The sequence below is a fragment of the Gymnoscopelus microlampas genome (genome assembly GCF_963454915.1).
Source record: "Gymnoscopelus microlampas genome assembly, chromosome: 10".
NCBI classification, from domain to species: Eukaryota; Metazoa; Chordata; class Actinopteri; order Myctophiformes; family Myctophidae; genus Gymnoscopelus; species Gymnoscopelus microlampas.
In genome coordinates, this window is record NC_139947.1 from 34,023,286 (window position 1) to 34,043,227 (window position 19,942).

A 19,942-nucleotide genomic window follows, 5' to 3' on the forward strand; every position below is an offset into this window, starting at 1 on the left:
CTTAAATTACTGGCAACAGAAACAATATATTCTGAGGATTAATGTGTATTTTATGTTTCCTTTACAGGGGTTCACTGGACAGCATTAAGTGAATCACAATCTGTATACAGGTTGTCATAGACACCATCAAGTGCCATGTACTGTAAGTACCCTGTTGTTTATATGTACTGTATAATGTGTTTTGGCTGCTATAATAATAATACATTTTTTATTTATTTATTATGAAATCTGAATACAAACCACTGTGCTAAGCATCTATTTGACACTGAGATAAAAAATAAAGCAGGTAAATGCATGAAACCCATTTTGTAATTGTTCATGTTAACATTTATGGCATAAATGAAAACAACTGTAACCTGGGTGACAATTGTGTGAATAAAAATGAGTTAACTGCCAAATTCTGTGAATGTGTTCTGTAATGTAATAACATTTCTGTATTCAAAGTAACAAACATAATTCGGTTATACTGCACATCAAACATCCAAACTCAAAACAAACTTACTTATAATGAACGCACACACTCCAGCCTCTGCTGCTGCTCTCTGCACCAGACTTGACACACTGACCAAACACTTGTTTTTAAAGGTGCATGGGATTACAAATCAAATCAGCAGCAGGTGCGACTAATTGGCCAATCAACTGCTGTGCAACACATCCAAGTGAAATCAAAGGGTCCATTTTGGAGGAGAAACAGAAACAATACTACTAAACTTAGGGTTTGGGGAAATCTTCTTAACAATTTCTGTGTGCTGTGTGAGACTCCAAAAGACCAATCATGCAAATACAAGTCACACATCACTTTATTGCAGCTGATTGTACAGTCTGTTTACAAAACAACTACATGAGCTGTGACCAGTATAGCTACTGTGTGATTGGTTACTAATATTTTCTAACCTCAATCAGGAAACAAAAGTCAAAGAGACATCAGTGAAAAAAGAAGGTAGTGGTTCAACATGAAATGCATTTGCTGCAAATTTCAGCATAATACCAAACGTCATCATATAGCTACACTTAAACACATCTAATTTGTTACTGATATATCGTTCAGCACCATATCATTGGTGTTTGAGACATTGCCTCAAAAGACATACAAATGCTTCAATGTATTGCTTAAATATGCTGTTCCTTAACCACTTAAGCCCCATACTTAATTGACCAGAGTCCCCCTAGGGACCCTCCTGTTTTTACTCTACTACACTAAGTATCTTTGCCCAAAATAGCAGATCTGCAAGCTCACAACAAGTTGCAGATCTATTATTTTCACCAAATGTTTGCCCCAGAATAGGGACGCTGGGGTTCAAACGGTTAAAATACCCCAAACAGGCATTTTACTGCAAAGGGTAAAGTAAACACAAAAATGTAATCTACTTTTAAAGCATTAACATACATTTCATATATGATTTATATTACAAAACATTCAGTGGCTCCCAGTCACAGAGATCGGGGTGAATGCAGCTCACGAGCCAAGAGAGCTTTTGTGCATGACTGTAGTTATTGAAACAATACAAAGAGCTTTGCTGAGCATTGTGAAAGTGAGCTGAGGGGGAATAATTTGGTACTAATTGAAGCAGCATTCTTCGTGTAGAAGCTCTCCAGTGCCACCAGAGGGCAGAGTAATAAAACAAACTGGATCTAGCTATGATCACAGGATTTCTTAAAACACATCTAAGGAAAAGGCTGTGAAAATGGGTGGTTGAAATGTTAAGTACACCATGTTTCATCAAGGTTCAAGTTGTAGGTAGGTTTACTAGCAATGTGTCTTTGGCTCACATTCCAGGAAAGTTAGTAAAGATACAGTATAAGGCAAACAGTGGTGATAAACAAGGATTCCACTGAATAATACACAATAAAAATCTCTATTTCATAAAAAAAAAGATAACTTCAACAACCAATAAGACATATATTATTATACAACACAATCAGAGGTTACTTTGCCTTTCATTGGCTGCCTGCAGGCACTCTAGTCGTAGAAGCAACGGCATAGTCTTACCAACCCAGTCGGGGTAATGTGTATTGGCTTGCCTTATCAGGTCAAGGTCAAGGTCAAGGCATTGATTTTTATATGTTGGCAGCAAGGTGTACAAAGTATCTTTGAGACTTGCCCAGAGGATTACACAGTAAAACACAATCCTCCAAATGCAGCATGAGTAAAGTAAAGCCTGATTCACACTTTGTCGCATGATGGCGTCGTGCGCCATAAATAGCAGACCTACAAGCTCACAAGTTTGTAGGTCTGCTATTTTGGCCATCGTGTGACGGAGCATAAATTAGGCTTAACTGGTTTACCCCTCCACACTCCCAAATATGTCATTTCATTGTCAATAACAATGTCTGTAACTTTCAGGTCAGCTAAATGCTTGAAATGGCAATCTGAACATATACAGTAGAGAAAAGATATCATTATAACAGTCAAAATGAGGGTGAAATTAAGTGGGCTGTTAATTAGAGAAACATTGCTTTCAGTGTGCGTATCACTTTTGTGTACCAGCTGTGCAGTATTTTGCATAGAACAGAATTCCCTCAGCATTACTATTACTAATGAGCCAGCATCAGTGTTACACATTGTGTGGTTCAGAAGCAGACTACATTACATAAAATGATTGCTTGGTATCTGAACTATCTGGCAGAAATGGGCAAAGAGACAACGGCATGCAACATGATCTTAACGTGAGCCAAAGTGCATGTTTGTGAGTACAGGTATAAATATAGAGGTATACAAGAACATCTGTCTCATTCATGGATATGATGTTTCATGAATAAAGAATTTCATCATAGAAAAACTAGATGTATGAGAAGGCTATTGTTAGAAAAACAGCAGGTAGACACTAGGTTTCCAGCTCAATACTGTAGTTTAGTTTCTATATCCGGTAGCGCTATAAGCAATGAAAGCCAATACCTCACCTATAGAGTTCTAAGCACATTTGGACACATCACGTCATCACTAGAGACTTGCGTGCCATTGTATTATGCTAACCGTCGAATCATTAAATATCATTTCCCTGTTTGTGAAAAGGCAGAGGTTACTGAGAAGACAAAATTTCTTTTGTTGTGGTCACACTGCAGAGCACATTGAATGGATTTTCCATTCAACAAGTGACAAAGGTTACAAAGCAGGCAAGAGAGCATTCCCAGCAGTGGCAAGGGTCTTCCATTTCTGTGTACGTCACAATGTGTTGCATGCTCCTCCACTGCATACTGAGAGAGTGGCGATCAAATATAATATGGCATAACAGGAAGAGTAATTTTGGCTTATATTGAAAAAGTTACAAAATACGATTATCTGTTCGTTTTTAGTGTGTGGTCACAATAATTTTCTCCCCAGTCAGTATAACACTCCTTCAACAAAAGTTCAAAGGTCATTTAGGTCTTGACACTTAAGTTCACGGTTGCGCTCATGTCCGTGGAATGCAAGCCCATGGAAGATATGAACACGCTGGTTCAGAGTCAAAGGTGTTCCGTGCTTTCGGGTCCCTCTACACACATTGTGCAGGAGTTTCATGGGGTGAAGCAGCCATTGGTCTTCCAGGCGCTCTCAGCTCTCTGGGCCTGGGCAAGCTTCTTCCTGGACTGCCAGCGCTGGGCCAGGGGCTCCATGAAGAGGGAGAGTGATGAGAGCAGGTAGCACACTCCGGCCAGGTAGAAGGAACAGTCATACGTCTGGGTGTAGTCATATAGGAAACCTGAGAGGACCCAACAACATAGGAACTGGCATCAGTGATCTCTTAGGAGTCAAATGTGAATCATGGACAATGTTGACATTGTATTGGGCAATTATTAATTTTACTTATAAGCCTCTCATTTATACCATAGATTAAATGCATGCATATTAGGTTACATGCTGCTGCCACTACCCTTGACCAAAAGGCACTGGCCTTTAGAGCTACAGTTCGTTCCTGAGGGCCGGAGAATGGCTGCCAACTGCTCTTAATGGCTAGGATTGGATAAATAGAGGGGACAAATTCCATGTATGTGTAAAATGTACTTGGCAATCAATACACTTTAAACGTAAATGAATTTAACTTAGAATGTATACTCCAGTAGCAGAATATGTACTTTTAGAATTGATTCAAAGATTGTTGTGATCACTTTTACAGGACGGTGTGGTCGTACAGCAGTCACAAGGAGCCAGTCCACATCGACAGCAGTGGCCGTCTAGTGTAGGCTTAGAATTGAGTGTGACTGGAATTTTGCCATCTGGGCCCCATAGGCTTTGGAACAAATTGTCTGAAGAGCTTAAGGGGAAGTTCACCCAAAAATGCTTGATTTCTAAGGTCTAGACCAGCGTTTCTCAACCTTTTTTGGGCCAGTGCCCCCTATCCAATTCCAGGTCCCTTACTGCCCCCCATACCAAATTAAAATGTAAGCTTTATTTTTTATTGTGTATTGTGTTGCTTAATAATAATAATTTAGAAAACATCTCATCGATTTCCAAATATCAGATTTTGCATTAAACTGGACTGTTAGTATGTGATTATTATGTAATTATTAACCTACTTCCCAGGGAGAGACAAAAAGCTGATTATAAGTAGAATTGTATGGATGTCAGGCCTGTCACAGCCTCATCGCAGGGATGTCAGGCCCTGTCACAGACCTGTGACATGATACTGACCTTGATACTGACATGATAAAGACCATGACTGGCCATGATACTGATCTGATACTGACAATGATATTGACATGATACTGACATGATACTGACATGGTCAGTATTTTGGTCAGTATCATTTCAGTATCATGGTCAGTAAGCCTATCATGTCAGTATCATGGTCAGTATCATGTGACACGATACTGAAATGATACTGACCATACTATGGAGACACAAAGACCAGTACCTTATTGACACAATGACCAGTACCATGGAGACACATTGACCAGTACCATGACATCCCTGTCACACAGTGCTGTGACAGGGCCTGATAGCCCTGTCACAGGGACGTCATGGTAATATGATCGGTAACATGATAACATGTTACCATGAAGGCCTTGTGACAGGCCCCCCCACCCCAAGAGCACCTCAGCTCCCCCTTTAAAAAACATAGCTTCCAGCACCCCCAAACTTCTCTATACGCCCCCTGGGGGGCTGTACCGCCCCCGTTAAGAAACACTAGTCAAGACAGACTGAAAGATTTCCTCATTCACCGTAAAGGAAAATTATCCTTGTATTCGTCACATCATGGGGTGAGTAAAAGATAGAAATAAAGTCATTGTTTAGGTGAACTACCCCTTTAAGCCTAATTTATACTTTGTTACAAGATGTTGTCGCTCACTCGCAATGTGATGCATTGTTCGCTATTTTCATCAAATGACAGCATCTTGTGTCAAAGGATAAAATTTACCTTAGGCTCCAAACTTTGCACTCTCTTCTACTTACTATACTAACAGGCACTTTGGTAGCCTGCAGGGAGGTTTGGTCAACAGGAAAGTTAACACAAACCTCAGGGATGACAGTTCTTCCCTACTATACAGGAGCAGCAGAGACGGCAAACAGAACCACAAGATATATCCGTACCACTGCAAAGGGGGTCATTAGTCAAGTTTTGACCCCAAAATCCATAAGCCCCTCTCAGGGATTGCCTAACAAAGTGGGAATGGACCGTGTCAATGAGTTTAAGGGGAACCCCCTCACCTCAACGGAGGCCAGCAAGGGCGTGTAGAGCCATTTTGACAGGAAACACACCAGAATGCTCACAGAAAATACATATTCACCAAGAATCTGGACAAAACCTGTAAATGGTCTGTCTATAGGCCATATAAACATATTCATTAAACATCATCAACATGGGGCAATGGCAAAACCTTCACAACATTAGACGCACAAAACCTGTTCCCTAGATTGAAATCAGGTCTCTTAAAGACAAACAGAGGCAATCTGCCATCACTTAAGACTGTCTGACTCTGACCCAACCCATAGAAACAACGGTGTTATTCTAAGGGTTTCACTTGCCTTCAGGCAGGGTGAAATGTGACACTCGTCACCCCTCTATGCATTTCTGTCAAAGCAACCCCAAAAAGTCCTGTCTAGTATGAAGGCTGGACTAACTATAGGTTGTTTTTCTCATGTAAGGTTCCGTTTTCACACTGCATGATGACGGCACACACAAACGTACGCAAACGTACGCAAACACACACACACACACACACACACACACACACACACACACACACACACACACACACACACACACACACACACACACACACACACACACACACACACACACACACACACACACACACACACACACACACACACACACACACTCACAGGGGATTATTACCAGGAATTCTGACCCCAGTGAAAAGATATCCCACAAGGCCCCACAAAATGCATGCTTGTGACAAAGACTCCTCATCCATTTCTGGGAGCCCCTTGTATAATCTAATCATCCCCCACTCACCTATTCACCTATTATATGTTGGCATCCAGGCTCTGGCAGTGGGTACAAAGAAGCACATACCAACATATGTGACAGGAAGAGGAGCAATAGCTGAATGAGATGAGCTTAAATAAGCCCTCCAACCTGGTCAGCTGCTTACACGTCACAGTTACACAGTTACCCACATAGTGGTACGTGTGCATATGACCCAATCTAATATACCGTATCTGCCTGAACTAGCTCGCAAGCTACACATTGGTTTTCTTCTTCAAAATGTTCTCCCAATTTAGTCATTATGCCAATTCACAGTTGCCCCAGTGTGTGTAGTCCCTGTCACTGCCAACCGTTACTATTGGGCTGCGGAGGGTGTCGACAACCACTTGACAGTGAGGAGTTTCACTGGGAGGGCATAATGTGTGCTTAGGAGCACACTATCCTTCTCAGTTCCACTCCCTTCTGAACAGGCGCCCCGGCTCCAACCAACCTGTTGCTAGTGCAGCAACAGAGATCATCCTCCTCACCCGGCTTCTCACCCATAAATGCTACCAATTGTGTTTGGAGCATCCGGCCACCCATGTACTGTGGAAAATTCAAACCCCAGTATCTACAGCGGCGGACAGAGATTTGACCCCTGCATCACCCGGGCGTTATGCATCATTATATACAGTACTAGTCCGGTGCCCGTTGGGTACCGGGCCGGCCTACTCAGGAACGACGCAAGTTGAGAACGATGCAAATAGGGAATGCATGCCCCACCCATTTACGCAATACTCTTATTGCGAACGCAGCGGAACCGTGCAAGTGAGCTTATGAAACCGTGCTCGGGTTGTGTGTCTGTGTGTCTCTCTGTGTGCACTGCCTGTGTGCAGCCACGCCCCCATGTGACTCACTCTCTCATTGGCTGCTGACAGATCTCAGAGTGCACTGCTGAAATCAGCCTGCCCCTGGATGACCATGCCAATTTGTGCATATTTCAGGCCGGATGGCAAGCTGAAAAGCCATTTGTCCCCATTTTTTAACATTTTTTTTTTTAATCTTGAAAATGTGAGAACTACTGCTTTAGTTAGAAGCCATTTGTAGAATCGCCCTCTGCGGCCCTCAGGTCTTAATGGGTTAAGTTAAACACATTAGGTTAGGTGTGAGTGCCACGCCCTGTATTTTGTTTAGATAGTTACTGTACGTAGTAGGTTTTGTTTTTGTTTAGAGATGTTTTGTTTAGTTAGTGGTTGGTTTTGTTTATTTTGATTTGGTACTCACCATTTAGTTTATCTGTTGGATTTAGTTGAGAATCAGACATTCACATTGTAAATAAAACACAGAATTTACTTCATCCCATCAGTTTCAATCCATCATTTCACTTGATACCATATTATTGTCCCTTAAATACCCTGGAGTCTAGACCACCAGTAGGGCATATCCTGTGTGTGTGCGTATGTGCATATATGCCATTCACAATGGTTTTAAATGACTGATTCTGATGATTCACTCACCTGCCAGAGGTGGTCCTGTGAGACAACCCAAGCCAACAAAGAACATAGAGAATCCCATGGAATTGTTCAGTTTTTCTGTTCCCACCAGGTCTACCTGTAGATGGAAAGAGCAGGACAGGAAACATCAAGCATAATTCATTTAGGAATTTAAATACTGGCTAATTCAAAACTGATCCACGGTCAACTACTTTGATTTGAATAATCACAATATGGCTGATTATTGTTAGGTCTTCGTGATCCGATTTTTGGCTGTATGCATTTTGGATATCAAGTGTCGGGTTTCGGAGTAGAGGCCCTTTTATTTGTCTCAACATTGTTAATGTTGTAATTACAGTTTTATTACAGGTAAACTCCCTCATTCCCAATTTTCTGCATTAGTCTGAAAACACACCTCTTCATACTATGATGGCTGCCATTTTACTATGCACATGTACTGTATGTTGGTTAATTGTTCACATATTGACCACAAAGAATGTTATTTAGATACAGTAGCTTGTTTGTATAGATGCTAGGTTTGATGTTTACCTAGGGTGCGTTCGGATATGCGCACCGGGAGCGCACTCACGTCTTGGTTCGTACGGACCAGTGCGCTCAGTGCCTTATATCTGAACGCACCCCTGGTATCCTAGTTTCTTTGAGGCACTACATTTATCTCTTTGCACTTTATGTGACTCTTTACCCTGTTGCTTGATCACTACGGTTCATGCTTACTCTGCTTACTCCAATCTCGCACTTTTAAGTTGCTCTGGATAGAAGTATCTGCTAAATGCCCAAACAGTAAATTGTAATTGTGAATTGTATTAATTTAATATTGATAAAGATGAGCTTAAGAGATAAAACACCATCCCTACAGCCTGGGGTTCTATCTTCTATGATGGGTTAATTCTTGCAGAGGACAAATTCCAGGTACAGTATGTGCAAATGTAATTGGTCAACCCCCCGTCAACAACTAAAGGGGACAAACTTATTTATTATTTAGTCTCTAAATAATAAATAATGTTTGTGTACTGTAAACCAATGACCACTCAGTGGTCAGTGCAGTTGAATGGGGTGTAAACAGGAGCCCCTTCCACTGTAACAGGCTGTTTAGCCTGAAAGAGTCCCCTGATTCCAATCAGACTCCTTTAACCTTCATCAAACAGATAGCTGAGGACTTAATTCACAGAACAAAAACTGCTCCGACTGGTTCTGTGTGCAACTTTGTACAACGCCTCACAACCTGATGACACTGGTCATCCCGTTTGCCCAGGAGCATTGCAGCACCGCCCCTATCTGAAGACACCATCTCCCAACTGAAATGTCATCACATCATGCAATGACCTATTTGTGTTTCAGGTGAGAAGATGACCTCACGATACCGGATACCAGGTGACTTAATTGCACCACCCTACCTGACAGTTGGTAACCCAGTGACGTTAGATATCACCCTCAAGAGTCACTTGTCACTCGTCTTTCAAGGATACCCTTCTCCCCTTACGACACACACATGCACAAATATACATGTGCATGCACACGTGAGCGTGCACACAACGCATCTGTGTTAAGTTAATGGTTGAGTTGATAATGTAATTATTGTAATGTAATTATTAATTTGATCGTCACAATGAGTATAATAGTATGACGCGTCACACACGCACGTCCACACACACGCACGCACGTACGCACGCACGCACGCACGCACGCACGCACGCACGCACGCACGCACACACACACTCCTACTGTGCTGTATACATATATAGATACTGTATTATGCATTTGGTTACTGGGGGCCTACAATGTACTGTAAATGAACTACAGACAGATAATGGAGTAAGACTGAAAGGTAGATCTGTGTAGTAAGTTAAAGGTCATCACAGAGACAGCATGTCCTGATATGCCACCCATACACTACAAGACTTTGACAAGATTTCTTTTTTTAAAGGCTAACGCCGGTCTGACACCCTCTCACTTTAAGAAGCCTTTTCAAAGAATGTTGAAGTTGTGTGTTGTGTGTTGTATCTACAGTATGGAATTCATGCAACATATGGAATGTCAACCATTCTAGGGTGTTATTCCGTTCATTGTAAACATGAACTGCTTTTCTGGACGTCTCTACACTTCCGGATCTGAAATCACTGTCCCTACAACAGCCGGAAATGTAGTATTTGGGTCGTTTGACTCGTTTCTAGCGTTTATTGTTTTACTCTTTGGGAAAATGTAGTATAGCCGGAAATGTAGTATTTGGGTCGTTTGACTCGTTTCTAGCGTTTATTGTTTTACTCTTTGGGAAAATGTGTCTATTATCTTCAGTCGATGCTTCATATCCATATGAATACAATCTGGATGATTTGTTTATTTTTCTAACACAGTTCTTAAATGAGGCAATCTAAGATTCCCCTATGGGAATTTCAAAACAAAAAATAACGCAGCGACCCAGGGGGATAGCGCCCTCTAGCGGTAGTGACGGTAGGACTTCGGTGCTCTATTGAGTGCCTTTGTTGGAAGTTGATTGATCGTTTAGCTTTTAGCACACACACACACACACACACACACACACACACACACACACACACACACACACACACACACACACACACACACACACACACACACACACACACACACACACACACACACACACACACACACACACACACATATCCGGGCCTGACACTTATCGACTGTGATGTGACAATAAAGTCGTGATTCTGATTCTGACAGAGCTGACTTGGCAGAGATAATGCAGATAATGGCACTCACCAGGACGGGTAACAGCAACGCCATGTATCCACCACAGAAGATGGCGAAGAAGATGGCATAAACCATGAGCAAGAGGTAGGAGGTGGCCAACGGTGAGAGCAGGTTCACCACACCGCAGAGGATCAGATAGGCCTTGTGGTAGTGGTACTTGTGGAACAGGTTCCTGTCCGTTACCCACCCTGAGGCCAACTGGGCAATGGTCTCAGTGATACCTGGGAGGAACACACAGGGGAAGAGGTTATATAGACAGGATATGAAATAAAATAACCAGGCTGTCACTTTCTTTTTACAGAAACTACCAAAAATAACCAGAATATTATCTCAAAAACGTCCTATGAGCCATGTACAGAAAACAAGAGGATTTGACAGCTATTCGTTTCCTACAGTACAATATGGCTTGAGCAAAAGCCAAGGTGTTGGAAGGAAAAAAAACAAAGTACACATTTTCAAATGAATGTATTGTTATAAAACATTTTAGAGCAGAATATCATTCACCAAAACACAAGACACTAATGAATATCAACAATGTAATCTAAAGCAGTGGTTCCCAAAATTTTTAGCTCAAGACCCAAAAGAGAAATTAGATGTTTGCCCGGGATCCAAACTAGTTTCACTACTTCTTACACTATAAAAAATGTAGTTATGGAAATTATTTATTTTTTCATTTTATATATGAAATACTCTTGAAACATGTAGGAATCAGTTTTTAAGTGATGAAAAGTTGAGAGTTTTTGTTTAAACTTTTTTAAAGATGGATCCCGACCCACTGTTTGGGAAACAATGATCTAAAGTATGGCAAAATAGTTAATGAGTTGTCAATTGATCACTGATGATACAGATCTAACCACTTTAACCGTGACCGTGATTTTGGGCAAAAACATTTCTAAATATAAAAAAAAAATAGGGCTTAAGTGGTTAACATACACGTTGCATATCTGGACATAAGGGAGAAAGCGTGTTCCACACACCATTGGAATGCCATGGCTAACATTCCTGAGGGTCATTTCAACAGATGCTTAGTCATAAAGAGTTAACTGTCAAAGTCAGCAAAACTCAGTGTCGGGCCATGTTGCACTGCAGTGTGTGGTTAAAGTGCAGGGGAAGCTGTGCAAGCATGCGGCCAAGTTATATTGAGTGACCTGTCAACATGTCAACCTGTCAACCTGTCACGTGCACGTTGCGTTAAAGAAACGATACCGTCAATCAATCAGTGAGTTGCGCCACCTGGGTGTTTGTGTAGCAAAAAGAGACAGAAGGGAGGAAAAGTAGGGGATGGGAGGGTGCACTGCAGCACAACGTCACGCTTGATGCACCACATGAGCATCAAAACGTCACGTTTGGACATGATGATCCTGTTCTTGGTCAACAAACAGGTGCTTGAAATTGTAGTTTACAATACATCTATATGCTTTACATCTGTTCTACAGTAAGATAACACCCAGGCAGAAACCCATTATGTGTTGCACCCTTGTCCAATAGATTTATTTTCTGATACATTGCCTCCAGCGGGTATGATGACTGGGCAGATATAGTATGCTGCTCTCTGCTGAGGACAACTGGAATGCGATAGGCGGTGCGGCAACTGCAGTGGTCTATTGACCGTCGCAGGAATAGCTGCTGGCAGGCAGCACCAAGCCATTGATCGATTGATCATACAAGCCGGTCCCATGCAGATGAGAGTTGCCCATCCCTTGCTCGCCCACTGCACCACAACTACTGCAACATGTTCTCCACCTAGAGGCTTTCAATGCCTGCAGACCAAATTGCAGAGATGTCTTGCTGCAGTGATCATATTTAAAATACAAGTAATACAAATCTTGAAGTAATCCATACAATCTCTTGACGTGTACTACCATTATGATAGTTTCCTTTCTCTGACGAGTGCTGCACTAGCCTCAGCAGGCTATAAATAAAGACAAAACAGGATGAATAATGAAATGCCCTGTCACTGAACACCTCTCTGCCTTTGTTACATAATAGAACCTAGTACACATCTCTCCACCACGGTTAGGAATATGACATGAGGCAGCTGTGCTGTGTTTATGTGTCCTCCTCTAGTGACCAGAGAGTTTCCTGGGGCGTGAGCAGACAAGTTGCAAGCTTGTTTGTGTGTTTTAATCGCAGCAGGTTAGCCCAGGTCCGCAGCTGTTCCCGTTCAGACTCAGCACAATGCAGCTTCAATAAAGCCCTCTCTACATTAAGTGGCGCTTCGGACCAAATGCCTCTGTGGAAAGTGTTCATTTCTTTTCCTCCACTAATGTGAAGCTCTCACCCCACCATGGGCTGATTAAACAGGTGTTTTGCACTTAAACAGAGTAAAAGGTGAGGGAGATGCAGAGACACTTTTTACTCTGCTTCAAATTGGATGATTGAGCCTGTATAAAGTCTGGGTATAAAACGCATGTTCATTCTCCTAGCCTTCCTCATTACTGAGCCGATTCTGTTGGCTCGTACTACCCACTCTTTTGTACACATTGCCGCCTCAGTGCTCCTCCGCAAAACATCAGCCACTTCAGAATTGGAACCAAAAATGGGGAGCCCCCTCTTGTCGCCACGGCAGCTACTTTACTCAGTTGGCCGTTGCCTAGCGACTCCCACTAGTGACAGTGTTGGTGGCGGTGGGCTGACACGGGGACCGACCCGGGCGATAGTGGGCTCCCTCCCTGGGACAACTCAATGGGCCTCTGTGACAGGGACGGAGGGGGACAGAGGGGGACAGCAGGACAGCGGGACACTGAGACGGTGGCTTTGTGGTGTGCGTAGTAGACAGTCTCTGCTCTCTCAGCTCAACACTGCTAATGACCAGAGAATGTGACAGAGCAAACGTGTCCAAGGAATCTGTTTCTCTCTTTCCGGCACACTGATTCTAATTGGTTGGCACGCTGCTCACTTAAGTAGACTCGTGGACCACCAGAGGGAATTGAGCATCTATTATGTTCTTGTATTTTGTTTGACTTTCATAAAGCCAACTATAAATGTTGTTGGCTCTTGTCTACCAAAACACAGTGCACTGCATCCGCCTACCGTAAGTGATAGTAGGGCTTGAGAATAGTCTTATTTTACTTTACAAAGTGGGGATGGGTGAGTTAATTCTCCCAAGTATTTTGTCTTTATTGAGACAGTATGGACGCTGAGGAGACAACATAGGGGAGGCAGAGGAAACAAGGCTTTGATGGGGCTCAATTCTATCCCATCAGGGGCACATTCACCATCAGGAATAATCTGTTTCAGGTGGAAATTATCTGAATTGGTGGTGTGCTGTAGAAATACTGAGGAAACTAATTTTACCCAGACAATAACATATACAGTACATGTTTTACCATGACCTTTTATGCTAACCACTGATCTATTCTAAATTACCCTATAGGTAACCTCAATTTATGGATATACATCTATAAATTCCACAAATCTCTTTCTGTCCTTCACATATCTTGAGAGCCATTCATCCAATCGACTTCACACTTGTCAGGTGTACTGCTAAGGACCCAAGGGAGTGCAATCTTGATTGTGAAATCGATCGGATGAGCACTTCTACAGAACCGCTCTGGACCGGCACGTATATCTCATGAACCACTCTTCCAATCAACTTCACACTTGATGGGTGTATTGCTGAGGAGCAAAAGAAAGTGTGGTGTGAAGTAGATGGGATGAGCACGTCTCACGCCACGAATGGGAATTGCATTAGTGGCATCAAAAAGCTCAACTAAAGTAGCCTAACACAAGCCCACATGATTCAAACTGGTATGGGGCAACTACAATTCACATTAAGTTGAAAACTGTAACCTTGAGAAGTACTTAGAACAGGGATCTTCAACAGGGGGTCCGGGACCCCTAGGGGGTCCTCAGAGTTACTATAGGGGGGCCACCAAATCTTTGTGTGATAGGATTTTACTTTTTACATTAACCACTTGAACCCTAGCATCCCTATTCTGAGGGGAACATTAGCCAAAAATAGTAGATCTACAAGCTCACAACAGGTAGTCAAAGGTCAAGTCGAGGGTTTGAGTGGTTAAATGTCTGAAATAAACAAAACACATTAATTCACACAACACTGATACTCAATGAAGCCATTTATGAAATATATGAAAAAGTGTAATCTGCAACACAATTTTATACAATATGTAGTGGGGGTCCCTGCTTCATCTGTCTCTCAGCTAAGGGGTCCTTGGCCTGAAAAACGTTGAACTTAGAATAATAATCAAGACACAGAGTCTAATAACGGTGTGGCTTCCTTGTGCAATATGTGACTATCGATTGCAAGTTACTGGATTTGCAGTTTGTGAACGAAGCAAAAATGATGTGCTAAGTGACGCAAACTTTTTTGATCACATGCTACGGAGTTTAGCCATGTGATTCGATGTATGCATGTAGCAGAGATAGATACAGAGACAGACAGAGATACAGACAAATATTGTTTGTCTGTATCTTTCTTCATTTTTATACTTTATTTCAGACAGGAGAGTGTAGAGAGACAGGAAACCAAGGGCAGAGAGAGAGGAGAAACAAGACGGGAGTAGGAATCCAAACCTTGGTCCTCACACTAGGAGTATATATAGCTCATCGGTAGTCTTGCATAGCCTATATTGTTTATGTTTTATATGCTGGCCCCTTCTGCACCATGCCGTAAAAAGTATATTTTAAAAAAATATATATATATGAATAATTTATCCTTGCACTATACACTATATTACACTATATGACAGTTTATTGTCATGGCCTTGTCATCCAGAAGACTGTGGCAACACATGCTGTACTTCAAATACTATGTAGCCAGCATTAGCCTTATCTACAAGCATCTTTAGAAGGTCCAGCAGTCTCTATCTCCCAAGAAGTGATAATTATTTATCTTGGGATACATTACTGAAAAGATGCTTGCCCTCAACTTGTGAACACATCAAAGTAGTGAGTGTTGTTATTATACAGTAGGGTGGAGCAGCATTTCAATAATTCACAACGCGCCACCAGGCACCCTTAAAGATTTACATGCACGTGCATGGCTGGTGAAGGAAATGCTGTTTTTTTTTCATATGCGGTGGCCTCATCAATGGGATACTGCTGAACCCACCAGCTTTGGCCAGTAGGCCAAAGTTCAGCCTTTATGTAAGCACATTCATTACATAAGACTGCAGTCTGAGCAGCTCACAAATAATTAATGCCTAAAAGTTGACTGAGGACATTTTCTTTTTGCATCACTTCTTAAACTCAGTCTAAAATGAAACCCAGAGCTCTCTCTTCACAAACACAGTGATCCTCTACATTAGCAGCTGCATTAACAGACATAATAGTAGGAGTCCTCTGTTTTAGTGAAGAAGCTACTCAAGTATCATGCATGATTTGCCTTGTAAGAATTGATCTTAATAAGACAATGGACATACATGTCCACTGTGGAGCTTACCTGCTACAGAGATGATGAAAGAAGCATCCATGGCACTGATTCCCAGGGTCCTGGCACGGGCAGACAGGTGGAAATAGGGGATAAAGTAGGCCAGCTGACTGAAGACCAGAGACCAGGTGTAGATGCAGAAGAATGGGTCCTTCAACAAGGAGAAGTCCAACACTTTGGATTTTTGGATGGCCACCTCACAAGGTGGTGTGCTGGCATGGGATGGATTCCCCACAATGGCAGACCCATTCATGCTGAGCTCTGTGGAGCTGTCTGGGCTCCCTGGTTTACCCTGTCTCAGGTCATGGTGGGGTTCATGGTGACCATTCATGCCATTCAAGACCAATTTGGTCAGTTCAGGGTTTGTGGAGTGGTCCTTGGTGATCTGGGCACCCTGTCCCACTAGAGTCTCTGTTTCCCAGTGAGATGTGTGAGGAGGAGGGGAAGGGAATGAGTCTGTTTTGGATATGCCATTGGTCAGGTGAGGGGAACCACTCCCGTTCAGGCAACTCTTAGGGTGTTCCTTCTCTGAGGAACTTTTGAGGGATGCAGCAGGGCTTTGCATCGGGGAGATGGTGGAGGTGGCGATGGATGCAGTGGCAGGCTTTACTTTAATTGGTCTCAGAAGCATCCCAGTAGCCACAAGGTTCAGCATAAGACCCCCCAGGATCAGTAGGGCTCCTGTGGAAGATACACAGAAACCCATTCAGCCTAACACAGTCCCAAACCCATCACTATACATATTAGGAAGACTTTCAGTCCAAAATATAAGTGGTGTGCCATGTTTAGCCCATTCAATACGACTCATGGTACACTTCAAATGACCTTAATTTCAGCATGCTATAAAAACCAACTTGCTGAGACTTGAAACTTGCCTGAGATAGGTAATCCAACACACTACATATCATTGCGTAGTTCCCTATATGTCAAAGTTACATTATCATTTTACAGTAATAATACAGATTGATTTGAAAAATAGTCCCTGGTGAAAAGATTGATTTACGAATGAAATTCAAATGATAAACCATGCAATGATGAGCCAACATTGGCTCGATTGTTCCAGACAGGTACGTTTGGTGATAAAACGTTTGGGGAAAATGAAAACATACGCAAAATCTATAACTAAAGTCATCAATGGAAAGATTGTCTATGTTTATGAATGTCTGAAGCTGTGAAAAGACAATGACAACATGTATTGACATTTGAATGATCATTTAAATTCCACTTGATCTGAAAAAACTACACAAAATGAAAGAAAGATGAATTCTGCTGTAAAATTATGCAAAATTCATGATGATGGCATGAGACAGTAAAGCCTAATTTATCCTTAATTGTCCTTAATTGTACAAGGGGTATTGTATCGCCGATACAATACCCCTAACCCTTTTTTGGCGACAGGACACCATTGTACAACTGGAGTATATTAAAGCAGCACTATGTAACTTAATTTTTATGAATACAATTTATTTTTGTCCAATCTGTATGGTAGAGTATGTTAATACAATATAACTTATACAATTGGGGTGGTTGTATTTTGTCTCCCTGCTCTTCTATTGAGACATTTAGAGCCTGTGTCTAGGTGAGACATGACCTTTGACACAAATTCTGACCTGAAGGTCAAGATTCAATTCCCCTGAGCAAGCAGGCATGCTCTATTAGCTCAATGGTAAAAATGTCAGCACTTGCACAGGATACCTGTGTTCAAATCCGGGGTATATGAGGAAAGTTACATAGTGCAGCTTTAACACTATTATTTTATCACCTTATTTACTACATAAATATTATTTGTACACTATGTCTAAAGAAATTACGATGATAATAAAACCTTTTATATCAAAGAAATTAGGCATAAAGCACATAGTTGCTATTGAAGGTGTCATCTTTGTATATAAAATATAATTTTGATAATAGAACCATTTGTAATTTGATGCAATGCAACGTGAAAATTACTTTCAGAAAGGAAATGGATGCATAGTTTTGGTGTAAACACTTCTTATGTACTGCGCTCTTATACCAACCCATATAAATTGGAAACATGCCTGTAAACCTTTTATTTATGTTTTAGTGCACAACAGCGAACGAAGCACATTAGTGATTGCCACCATCTCCCAGTTAAAAGACTGGTCTCACTTACCTTGCCAAGCATATTGATCCAGCAACAGCTGAGTGAAAGGAGCCAGGGCAAAGGTCAAACCCATCCCGGAGCGCCCAATTGCATAAGCCGTCGCTAACCTCTTTCTGAAATACAACGCTGTGACAACCGAGAAGCCCTGGTATAGAAGTGCAAAACCAATCCCTAAGTAAGATAAAGAAGGTTATGGTCAGATAACTTCTGAGTCATTTGGACGAGGACAGCCAACAACAATGCTGTGTGCAACATCTAATAGTACAAGGCACGTGAAGACCACTGACTGACCATATTCACAAGGCAGCCATTATTCAAATGATAGCCATTTTGCTCTGACTTCATTTATATAAAGTTTAAAGTAAGAGCAAAATGGACACTGTGTCAATGGCCAATTCTATAATTCACGTAAAAGCAATCACCTTACAAATATAGAATACGTTTGGTAAATTACTTCAGTCTTATGGAAATTGTGACTTTTTTGTCCATTTGTGTAGTTTGCAGCATATGTACACTCCATTATACTGTGTAGAGTTCTAATCTGCATACCAAACATTGCTACTCACCAACTATCAATCCCATGCTGACGTACAGGTACGTAACGCTGGTGGCAAAGACGCTCAGGAGGAAACCTATGCTGACCAGCACCGCCCCTGCGATAGAGGTCGCCCTGGTCCCATATTTGGCACAAGCCACAGAGGCCAGGGGCGCTATGGAGATTAAAACAAAGGAATAATGGTAAAATATGGGACTGTATTCTTTTTAGCATTCGATATCCAATGGTATGTGTTAATGAAGAAATAAAACATGAGAGGCGTGGTATACAAGGATAATCTAAACTTTGTAAAGGGAGACATTTTTTTCAGTTTTGCTGTACCCCAACATTTAAAAGTGAATTGACGGGGGTGCCTGTTGGCTCAGCTAGTCAGCAAACAGTCTCGCGTATGATAGAGAAAATGGGAAAATCAAACTTCACTGAATGGGCTTGGATGGCAGAGAAAAAACTGTCTAATGCTTTGAAAACTAATCCTGATAGAATCCCATTAAGGACCGCACTGAAGTCTTTGCATTGGTTCTCTGATGCAGTTATTTTTTTAAATCTCTGACTTGCTCCAATTTTAGCCCATACATTGAATTTGAATGTCACCAGACCAGACGCACCAGTAAGTGTAGATCTGGCTATGCAAGACTACCGATGAGCTATATATACTCCTAGTGTGAGGACCAAGGTTTGGATTCCTACTCCCGTCTTGTTTCTCCTCTCTCTCTGCCCTTGGTTTCCTGTCTCTCTACACTCTCCTGTCTGAAATAAAGTATAAAAATGAAGAAAAGAAATACCTCCCCACACACACAAAAAAAAAGATCAATATTGTTGATGACATTCGATGACTAGGACATCACAATATACTTTGTAGGCATGTTTTGCTTATTTAGACAGCGTGGAGAAACGGGAAACCAAAGGCAGAGAGAGCAGGGGAGACAAAGCACAAGTCTCCTGCTGAAATTGAACCATGGACGTTGTCATTATATACACTAACAGGTCAGCAACGGGTATGCCTGGCCTGTGAGACTTTTGAGATTAAATCCAGAGCTCATAATGATGTTCCGGTGGTGTGGACAAACACACAGAATGGTGTGGTGTGGACTCTGACCTGCGGATAGACGCAGGGCAGACATGATCGAGCCGATCCAGCTGATGCTCTCAGCCGACCCTCCAAAATCATCTTGGAATGCTACAAAGAAGATTCCAAAGGTCTTCAGTGTTCCCATCACCAGGACATTAACCTGTAATCATACGCAGAGAGTAACATGAACAGACACATAGGCA

General features: G+C 41.9%; 1 protein-coding gene across 1 annotated transcript in view; it reads right to left on the bottom strand.

Annotated features, from left to right (window-relative positions):
• Positions 1-3,434: 3,434 nt before the first annotated feature.
• Positions 3,435-19,942, bottom strand: part of slc16a4 (solute carrier family 16 member 4) — a gene marked incomplete at its 5' end in the record, with an annotated part of 30,121 nt that continues 13,613 nt past the window's right edge. The window contains 7 exons of the mRNA XM_084070072.1: positions 3,435-3,680; positions 7,868-7,961; positions 10,607-10,818; positions 16,002-16,670; positions 18,124-18,285; positions 18,681-18,824; positions 19,767-19,899. Coding sequence (XP_083926198.1) covers positions 3,496-3,680; positions 7,868-7,961; positions 10,607-10,818; positions 16,002-16,670; positions 18,124-18,285; positions 18,681-18,824; positions 19,767-19,899 — 1,599 coding nt within the window. The 3' untranslated portion in view covers positions 3,435-3,495. The remainder of the gene's footprint in view (positions 3,681-7,867; positions 7,962-10,606; positions 10,819-16,001; positions 16,671-18,123; positions 18,286-18,680; positions 18,825-19,766; positions 19,900-19,942) is intronic.